The sequence below is a fragment of the Microtus ochrogaster genome, chromosome 10 (assembly GCF_000317375.1).
Source record: "Microtus ochrogaster isolate Prairie Vole_2 chromosome 10, MicOch1.0, whole genome shotgun sequence".
Taxonomy (NCBI): Eukaryota; Metazoa; Chordata; class Mammalia; order Rodentia; family Cricetidae; genus Microtus; species Microtus ochrogaster.
In genome coordinates this window covers 55509778-55520140 of record NC_022016.1, presented here as the reverse complement: position 1 = coordinate 55520140, position 10363 = coordinate 55509778, and the positions used below count along the sequence as shown (strand labels likewise).

The following is a 10363-nucleotide window of genomic DNA, read 5'->3' as shown; positions in this document are numbered from 1 at the left end:
CAGATTTAGACCCGGGGCTCTCTTTGTCAGCGACTGATCTGAAGTAGATTAAAAGACCCTGGTCTTCCGAACCGCGCGTTCATCACCCATGGCTGCCCCTGTTCACTCTCAGCTTTCATCCTGAAGATTTTTTTCGCCCAGGTGACCCCCGGGTCGTGGTGATCTCTACAGGCACACTTACATCACCACCCCCAAGCACGGGCAATGGCGACCCCTTGGAGCCTCGATTTCCACCGGTGGAATGGGCGTGTGAAGGAAAAACGAGGGCGACTTGGCGCCCCGCACCTGGCTCCGCGGCAGGGGCGGGGCTGTGACTCAGCCGCACAGCCCCGGGGTCGCCCAGCCGGTCAGACCGGCCTCGGCAGCGCGCACGGGGCGCCGGATTGGGTGGCCCAAGGGGTGCAGGGAAAGGAGGCCGCCGGGCGCCTGCTCGGCGGGAAGAGGAGCGGAGGCCACGGGTGAGCAGGATGAGAGCGAGACCCCGCTGACGCCGGCTGGGGTCACTGGCTGGGAGCGACATGTGTCTGCGCATCGGTGAGCGAGGGCTCACGGGAGTCCCATTTCTGGGGGGACCCAACCCGAAGCCAAGTAGCCTGCTGCATCACGTCCTGACCTGCAGCAGGTCACTTTACTCTCAGCCTCAGTTTCCCCCAGAAGTAAGATGGCGGTGGGGTGACAAGCAGCTAGGTTTTATTTTTCTTTTTTCGGTGTGGGCTAGGCAAGTGCTCTACCTTGGACACCAGCCCCAAAGTTTCGAGACAGCGAAGTCACCCAGGGACTAGCCTGGAAGTCAGGACTTGGCTCATTCTCACTTTGAACTCTGGATCCTCCTGCCTCAACCTAAGTAGTTGAGACTCCAGATTTGTGCCACTGAGGCCCAGCTCTTGAGTAGGTCCCGTTTTGATGTGGCCGGTGGCATCTCCACCTCTTGGCTCTATATCCCTTCCTAAGAGGCAAAACTAGGTTCCAGGACCCGCAGATGGGAGAAGGATGCTGGAGGTGCAGAGATAGGGATCCGGGGTCCACGGCTTTGGGTACTTAGCCTTACCGAGGTCCCGTTTCTGTATCCTCCTCTCACCCAGCCAGATTGGAGGGAAAGACCAGTCAACCCGGGTCACCAATGGCGAAGACTCCCCACTCCCCCACTCCCTGGGCAAACCCTCTGTTTGGGGTCTAAGTTCGCACTCTTCAGCATACACAGCCTGTTTCTTCTCTGTAAAACAGGGACAGATGTACCCGCTCTTGACCAGGATGAAGTTGGCTCCTGATAATGAAGGCTTAGCAAACTGTGCCAACCATATTGCCCAATGCTCCCAGCATGGGAACTGAGAAAAAAGGTCTACAACTGCCCTAGGGTTTTTTGACCAGCGCCGGGGCACAACCCTGGCCTCCTGTTTGACCAGAGCCTTGGTCCAGAGATGTTGCTGTTTTTGAGTCCAGCCAAAGCCCAGGAGTATCTGGGTTGCTCCTGACTGATGATGGGTGGGTGGATGGGATGGGAGGATGGAGTGGGTGGGGCCCATCAGGTCCCTGAAACAGGGCTGCAATTCCTCTTCCTGTTTGGCCAGCTGTTGGGTGTTCATCTTCACAAGGCCGTTCCAGTTCCTCATGCTTTTCCCACCCATGGTCTGTCCTGTGCTACTATTGCCATACCCGGAGCCTGCAAGCTCAGGGGAGAGCTCAGGGACCAGACAGGCCAGCCTCCCCCAACTCTAGATTTATGCATGGAGAATCCAGGGCCCAGAGTGGAGGAGGGCCTGGTACCAGGTCCACAGTGAATCTGTGACTGTCTAGACAGGCTCCTCATTGCCCCGTGTGTGTGAGTGTGTGTGTGTGCTACTGAGTTTAATTAGGGCTGCTAACAGGAGTATGAGGGGGCTTTTTACCAGAACATAGCCAACTTACCAGTGGCTACACCACTGAAGAAAGGAAAAAAAATATATATAGATAGATAGATAGATAGATAGATAGATAGATAGATAGATAGAGAGAGAGAGAGAGTCTCACTCTGTAACCTATGCCAGCCCTGAACTGGCAGCAATCCTCCTGCCTCGGTCTCCTGACTACGGGGATTATGAGCCACCACTCCCAGCCCCCTGCAATCCATTGCCCTGAGAACATCCAGCTTAAAGATTCTTCCCGCCCTACCTCCCATTTCTTGCTTTCATTCGGCAGCCAAGCTCACATATAGACAGGGAACCGGGTCAGACCTCTCTTCCACATGTGGGGAAACTGAGGTTTAGCAGGGATCTCAAAGTCAGAGCCATTGGGAGCAGCTAAAGGAGGAAGGACCCTGCTTAGTTGGGAGGGTCGCTCACACTTCAGGTTCATGGAGCTGTCTAACCTGAGAGGACTTGAGGGTCCAGGTAGCCATGTCCCTGAGGCAGGGTTAACGGCCAGCAACGGCGGATGTTACTGTAGAGAGCTACTCAGAGCGGGAGGAAGGGGCTTCCTGCTCTTTGGATGTGACAGGACTTGCCCACTCAGAACTTGTATTTGTTGCTGGTTCTCCCTTCTGGTCCCAGACTCAATTTAGCACCCCCTGCACTAAGAGTCCCCAGGGACGCTCCCATTCACCCATGGACCCTGTCCACACCGAGAGACAAGTACTCTTTTCCTCTCTAGGAGAGAAGTGGAGACTGACCGCTCTCACCAGTTTTGTCTAGCAGCTGTGTGTTGAGCACCGTGTGTGGTGCCAGGCCCCATCTCCTGGACTGACGACTGTGCAGGGCCTGACTCCTGCCCGGTACACTGTGGGCTCCTGGAGGCCTGGACAGTACCTGTGGAGCTTATAGGTGCCCTAGTGCCTGGCACGAAGCAGGCAGGCACTCAGGAAAGACACTCTGTGTATGGGACAGATGAATGAATGAATGAGTGAATGAATGAGGAAATGAATGAGGATCAAGCTGGATCCCTGCAAGTCATAATTCAGTAGCTAACAAGGACAGCTTTGTGTGACACCTGTATGTTTTTCCAACCTTAGAGCCCAGGGACGTCCAAGAGACGAAGAAGGGAAGCTGAGATGACCCAAAGCCTGGGTCTTCTCCTCTGAGCCTGACGTGTGTCCCCACAGGTGGCCTGAATGTGGGTGAGTTCCGGAAGGTGCTGATGAAGACAGGCCTGGTGCTGGTCGTGCTGGGTCATGTGAGCTTCATAGCAGCCGCCGTGCTCCATGGCACCATGCTGCGCTTTGTGGCTGCCGCCAGTGACGCCGTGGTTCTACAGTACTGTGTGGTGGACATCCTCTCTGTCACCTCTGCCATCCTGGTATGGCCTGACTGGGAGGTCAGCAGGAGGGAGGGACCGGGTCTCAGCCAGAGTCCCCAGCACTAACCCTAGTAGCCACCTACCAACTGTGCAGGCCCTCAAACACTCTCTGCCTCAATTTTGTCGCCTGTAAAATGGGGGTGGTGGGAGTGTACCCAGACTGCAGCGGTCCCTAGTGGGGGTCTGAGGTCATCCACAGAAGATGTTTAAATGAAGGCCTGGCACACGGCTAGTGTGAACTGCTGTGACAAATTCACGGTGTGGCAGCAGGGAGGGAAGGAAGATCAGCTTAGCTGGGGACCGTCCAGAAGGGTTTCGGGGAAGTGGAAACCTCTGAGCTGGGTATTAGTGGATGAGTAGGTGTTCCCAATGGACTGTAATTATCAACCCAGGTATGTGGCATGCTGGGGCTAGCAGGCAGAGAAGTGTGCCAGGGTGGCATTCCGTGTTCAGCCTGTGGCAGGTGCCAATGTGTGGAGCTGGGAACGGCTGAGATCTGCTCTAGAGACACGGAGCCAATCAGACGGGCGTGAGTTTAGGGCTAGAATGGATTCACGTGAACTACTTGATATCCAGCAGCCGGGCGAGACCCGGGCACCTGCCCGTTTGATGAACGACTAAAGGAAGTAGCCTAGTAGACTTAGGTTTATAAAGCTCTCCTCTGGGTGCAGACTTGGAGGATAATCTGTTCAACTTCCAGAGATTGCTGACTCTTGGCTAAGGGACTTCTCTCTGTGTGTGCTGGTCACTGCCTACAAAATGAAGCTCAGACAGCCTGCGGGCCTCTGGGTGTGGTGAACCAGGCTCTGATCTGTAGACACCCCAACAGCAGTGTTGGACTATGTCCCAGTCGATACCTGTCTTGCTTAGCAACCATCTGAAGACGACACGGACGGTGGCCAGCCCACGGCCAGGGGGCTCAGAGCTGGATCACTTCCCTTTGCTTTCCTTCCCCAGTGACTCCTCACCACTCTCTGCTGCCCACGCCTGGGGGAGGCTCACCCCACTTCCTGCTGATGGGATGCCTTCCTGTGAGGTCATCCTGCAGAGAGGGACTGAGCCCAGAGGAGTCACTTTGTTGTGACTGCTATACACATCCACTACAGAGGGTGAACCTAAGAAGCTGGAGAGGCTAAATGACGCTAGTGATCTGGGGGGCAGCCTCTGGGCTAAACAGGACATGGGAGGCCTTGTCTCTGGGGGTCGAGGGGCATGAGAATGTAGGAAGTGTGTTCTTGGAGGGGATGCTCCGTGGGTAGCAGCCAACAGCTGTGATTGGGTACCCGTATCCAGTGGGATGAGAGAAGACAGTGGCCCAGGGCAGATAGAGGGACAGGAATTAGGACATTAAAGAGCCTGGGGTAGCCTCGGATCCTCCAAAGGGTTTTTCTGTCTTTTGTGGTACCAGGGACTGAACCCAGAAGTCACACATGCTGGGCAAGCATTCTGTTCCCGGGCTCCATCCTCGGCCCCCTCTTGGAGATTCTGAATTCTGTTCACAACATGTATTGTCTGTTTAGGATGGCCTTCACACTAAGATGGTGACCCTGGGACTGGCCACCTCCCATGCTTCCTCATAAGGAGCTGACCACTTAGTCCACACTAGATAGCCCTGGCCAAACTGGAACTCTTTATGTGCATTAGGCTGGCTTTAAACATGCCACAGTGTCCATCTGCCTCAGCGCTGGGAATACAGGCATATGTCACTATGCCTAATTCCTGTTTTCATCTCATTTTGACTTTAGTTCCTCGACAGTGGGATGTGTTTCTTCTAAAGTCTTTCCCATCCCAAGGAGAAATGTCCTGTGTATCCCGTGGCCTACCCCCTGGCATGTGCCTGCAAACAGAATACATAGGACCATGTTGGAGAGTCATGGCTTTAGGCAGTGGGGAGCCCTGGAAGGTTTGTAGGCAGTGAGGGATAAGCAGAAGGCACAGCCCCTTTGAAGCCAGGCTGAAGCGAGCCCAGGGTGGGAGTCGGGAAGGCAGGAATAGGAAGATGGTGGTGGGTCCTTTATCCAAGCGGGCATCTGACCCCACAAGCTCTCCTCCAGCCCCGGCGTTGGCATCGCAGCTGATCCGTACTTCCCCCGCAGGTCATCATTGCCGGAATCGCAGCTGTCGTCCTGTCTCGTTACCTCCCCAGCACCCCCTTGGTATGTGGCACCTCCTCGGATGGGACCGTGGGTTGGGTCAGCAGCCCCCTTATGGCCAAGCACTGACCAGTACTCTCCATACCTAGCGCTGGATTGTGTTTAGCTTGAGTGTGGCCTGTGCTGTCCTTTCTCTGACCTGCGCCCTTGGGCTCCTGGCCTCCATCGCAGTGACTTTTGCCACCCAGGGCCGAGCGCTACTGGCAGCCTGTACTTTTGAGAGCCCTGAACTCCCAACGCTGGCGCCTGACTGTCCTTTTGACCCTACTCGAATTTACGTGAGTGCCTCAGCCTTGGGAGGGGTTGGGAAGGGCTCTTGGGATCCCTGCACCCCCTGTCCCTAAGAAGATGCTTGTACCCCTGTCCCCTGCAGAGTTCTAGTCTGTGCCTCTGGGCCATCTCTCTCATGCTCTGTGTGGCGGAGAGTGTGTCTGCCCTGCGCTGCGCCCAGCTAGTGCATCGGCTGCTGGAACTGAGACCCTGGTGGGGGAAAAACTGCCACCACACGGTGAGTCCCCTCCATAGTCTTGGGAAGTCCCTGCTGGAATCCCTGGCTGGTCAGCCCCACCCACCTCTGAAGAGGGCCTCAGATAACTGGGGCAAAAGTTTGCTCACAGCCACCAAAGGGCTCCAAAGTCCAGGGAAGCCAGATCCGCCAGCTAAGTCAGATAGCTATATCTGACCCTCCCAATCTTGAGAGGAAGCACGAGTTTGGGTGTTCAAACAGGAGACACTCGGGAGTCTGGCCTGTCTTGAGTGTGTGATAGTGATGTCCTCTCCCATGCCCCAGAAGCCTCTAGTCCTCCCTGCCTACAGTTTGGGGATGTCCTGGAGATAGAGACCCCAGTCCAGACCCAGCAAAACAAACAGGTTTTTGTGTCTGCAGATGCAAACGAGCCCAGAGCCCCTGGATGGCCATGACCTACTGAGCTGCGCTAGCTCTGTGCAGCTGACCATCTGACACCTCAGTGGGGCCATGACGACTGAGGCACGTGACCAAGTCTGGACATATGACCAAGCCTGCACTGACCAGTGCCCAGGGAGCCATGGAAGAAGCCTAGATGAATCCAGGATTCCCAGAGCAGGCCCAAGAGGGCTCAATGGACCCCTGGGGACCTGGGAGAGGGCTTTGAGTGCCCTCCCTGGCCGCCCGGCACTCTGCACTGAAACAAGACTTTATTTGGAAGTTATTAAAAAGAACAGAGATGCTTCATGTGCTGCATGCAGAGGGAGATGGGGGCTTTGCCAGGGGCCTGCACGTCTTTCCTACACAGTATGCTGTGGAGGGACTCTGCCCGCGTGTGTGTGTGTGTGCGTGTGTGTGTGTGTGTGCGTGCGTGTGTGTGTGTGTGTGTGTGTTGTGTGCGTGCGCGTGTGTGTGAGGGGCGCATGTGGGAGTGAAAGAGAGTGAGATACAGAATACAGAGTGCTTGAATCTGTGATCATCCGAATGCTAAGAGGCAGGCTGGGTTTGGGGACCCCCCAGTTGGAACCCTGGGAGATCTTTTTTTACCATGGTCTCTAGCCAGCAAGAGCTGGGACAGGAAGTGCTCTGCAGGGAATTACATCAGGGAGTTTCCTCAAAGCCCCACAGCCCAAGAATCTGCTATGTCTCCCCCACCAAACCAAAAGACTTCATCTGGGCACCTCTCCACCTCCCTCCAGGCTGAGGGTCACCCAAAGGGAACGTCCCCCAACCCCCGCGTTGTAGAAGGGCCTCAGATCTGTGGGTTGGTGGAAGGTAATCCAACCCTCTGAATAAAGAATAGGGAACTACGGAACAGGGACAGAAAAAAAAACAAGTCATCTCGGTCCCACTAAGGGAGATTCTGCCTCATGGGCCGTGGGTCCTAATGGCTGTCTTGCTTAGCCCCTTCCTTGCAGGGTTCGCTTCTCCAGAGGCCTCCCACAGTGCAGACCCCAGAAGGGGGTCCCCAGTCTGGCCCCCAGCCTGGACAGACACGAGGGAGAGGAAGCAGAGGGCCGGTGAAGGCAGGGAGGCAGAGAGCTGGTTCCTCCCCAGCTCAGAACTGGGAGGCGCTGCTGGGGTCGCACTGCAGCAGGCGCACGATCGACGGGTCGCTCTTGGCCCCACGGATGAATTCCTCCAGAGACAGCTTGCCTGCGGGGCCAAGGGAGAGCTGTCAGTGAGGAAAAGGCGGCCACAAAGCCAGGCAGGTGGTGGCAGGCGGTGTGGGAGAGGGAAGAAGGAAGGCCGCCCACCCCCGACACTCACCGTCATTGTTTGTGTCCATTTGGCGGAAGATTTTCTCAGTCCTCTTTTCCGGGGTCGATTCGTCCTCAGGCATCTTCATCACAGACGAAACCATCTTGTAAATGGCCTGTGGGGTTGGTTCGGGAGTGAGAAGAGACCACTTAAGGCCCCATCCGATCTCGTTCTCTATAGACATCGCAAGGTCGTGCTCCTCTGGCCATGGAGGATGGAAGGAAAATCAGGAAAAGGCTTTCTAGAAGCGGGTGGTAATTTAAGAGTGCCCTGGACCAGGTAGGTCCCTTGGAGGGCCAGGTGGGAATTGCTGACAGAGATAACAAACAAAGGCACTTCAAACTGCAAGCCCCAGGTGGATACCAAGAATCTGGGGTGCACAGAGTCAAGAGAGATGTTGGAGGACATCGAAGTCCAGATAGCAAAGGGCGTAGAACAGCAGGGTGCCTGTTGCGGGTAAGGGCTGAGTTAGCACTCTCATTCAGTGACCAACAGGGGGCGCTGAGGGAGATGACATTAGACTGTTCTGCGGTCTGTGGCCGGCAGGGGGCGCAGAACGCCAAGGCAAGCTGGGAGAAGGGGCGGGAACATTATGCAAACGAATGCAAATGAGCACCTGCCATGGGGTCAGGGACAGCCTGAGCTCTGCTGGGCTGAGGGCCGCAGCTGCCGCGTGTAGGTGCTCCAGAGGCACCAAAAAGGAGAATTTTTTCGCTAAATGTACAGATTATGTAGTGCTCGACCTGTGTCGTGGGCTGTTTCTGCTCCCTGGAGCTCAGAGACCGGACTAGCCACGTCAAATCTTCAATTCCTCCAAGAAAGCTTCCCTTCCCCAACCCCTTCGTGTCCAGCTTTGTCTCTGAACTACTCTTTTCTAGTCTCTCCTTCAAGTTTGTCCCACACACTGCCTCTCAACGCTCTTTCCAAATACTAATCTCCACTACCATGTCCCCAAACCAGCAGGCTGCCCCCTTGCTTCCAGCACACACAGACCTCCCTCTAGGCCCACGGTGCACTGGTTTCTTAAGGATGCTGCCTCCCACTCTTCCCTGGGGTTCAGTTTACAATGCTTTCCAAGCAAGATCATCCAAGATCCCTCAGGGGTCAGGGCACGTTGGCTGCACAGACCCCCTGGGCTTTTCCTTTGAGAACGTGTCTCAGGAAGTAACTAATTCCTTAGCAGACTGTGCCACCGTCCAGATAAGAACAGCGACTCTAGCTACTTCTAAGATTCCCAAATTCCGGTACAGTGCCTTGGCACATGGCAGGGAACTCCCTGTTTAAAGGCCATTGTCACCTCCCACCATGCTCTGTACCAAGTCCAAACCATTTGTTTTTGGCATTCAAGACACTTCACAAGCTGTCCAATGCTGGCCTCGCCACCACCAAGCCCCGCTGGAGGGGTAATTCTGCCACAACGGGGCCTTTCAGATTCCCCAGCATTTTCAGGCTCTGCCTGAAATGAGCTACCCTTTATCATGCGAGCATTATGCGCCAGGTCCTATGTGCAGGAATTTTGTTTTGGTTTTCTTTCTTGTTCTGATTTTAGTTGGTTGGTTGGGTTGGTTTGGTTTTTGAGGCAGGATTTCTCTGTATAGTCAGAACTCACTCTGTAGACCAGGCTGGCCTCGAACTCAGGGACGCCCTACCTCTGCATCCTGAGTGCTGGGACCAAATGTGTATGCCTCAGTACGTGGCATACATGATTTCCAAACTGTACATCAACTCAGGTATCAAATCTCCCTTTTCCTGGATAAGAAACCAAGGTTTGGGAAGGGAACTAATGGAAGGCACCAACCAGATCAGGGCTTACCCCCCTTAGCTGCTGGACAGATGCTCGGGCAGTTTGGAGTGCCGGACCACAGGAGCTCTGGAGCGACATCCCGGTGCATTCTGCACCTTTGTGTACCCTTGGATAAGAATCTAGCATCCGTGAGCCTCAGTTTCCATCTGTAAAATGGAGCACTGTGTCCATCGCATTGGGATTGTTTAACACAGTGGGTTCCCAACCTTCCTAATGCTGTGACCCTTTAACACAGTTCCGCATGTCGTGGTGACCCCCCAACCTTAACAGCATTTTGTTGCTACTTCATAACTGTAATTTTACTGCTGCTATGAATTGAAATGTAAATCGCTGTGTTTCCTGATGGTCTTGGGTGATGCCTATGAAAGGCTCACCCAGCCCGCCCCCAAGGGGTCCCGACCCACAGGTTGAGAACCACTGCTCTAGAGGAGTAGATGGAATAAAAGAACAGAGCAGTGCTTGGCTGGAGCGAGCGATCCCTGAACAGCAGCATATATGGTCATTACTCATCCGCTGTGTCTTCTGCTGTTTCCGTCCCCTGGTCTTCCAGATGTTATATCCATGCCTCTCACTGACCTCATCAGTGTGGCCTGTGCCTTCATCTTTCCTATCAGAGTGAGCCCCGAGAAGCACACTGTCTCTGTCCTCCCTCTGTGCCACCAGCCAGTGTAGGGCTGGGATGGGAGGTGGACTGAGCAGCGACTTAGAGAGTGGCCCTTATCCTTGTGACAATCCTTCTAATTAATTAATTAGATTAGATTAATTAGATTAAGTCTGGATTGCTCGCTCCGGGTTTCACTAGAGCCTACTTGTCATTAATCAGGCCCTGGGGTGCACAGTACTCTGTCTGCACCAGCTGTCTGGAGCCTCTGAACTAGCATAGTGGACATCGGGGTCTAGAGGGCAAAAGCT

General features: G+C 54.8%; 2 protein-coding genes across 4 annotated transcripts in view; one reads left to right on the top strand and one right to left on the bottom strand.

The window, feature by feature from the left end:
- Positions 1–413: 413 nt before the first annotated feature.
- Tmem54 (transmembrane protein 54) lies at positions 414–6499 on the top strand. The gene is made up of 6 exons (XM_005353207.2): positions 414–534; positions 3074–3267; positions 5364–5423; positions 5510–5698; positions 5794–5928; positions 6307–6499. Exons 1-6 carry the CDS (start codon positions 519–521, stop codon positions 6379–6381), a joined length of 669 nt encoding a protein of 222 aa, XP_005353264.1. The 5' UTR covers positions 414–518; the 3' UTR covers positions 6382–6499.
- An 80-nt stretch (positions 6500–6579) lies between these two features.
- Positions 6580–10363, bottom strand: part of Hpca (hippocalcin) — a 9620-nt gene continuing 5836 nt past the window's right edge. For all 3 annotated transcript variants that reach the window (XM_026782213.1, XM_005353206.3, XM_026782214.1), the window contains exons 3-4: positions 7657–7762; positions 6580–7542 (exon numbers count right to left, since the gene is read on the bottom strand). In XM_026782213.1, coding sequence (XP_026638014.1) covers positions 7445–7542; positions 7657–7762 — 204 coding nt within the window. In that variant the 3' untranslated portion in view covers positions 6580–7444. The remainder of the gene's footprint in view (positions 7543–7656; positions 7763–10363) is intronic.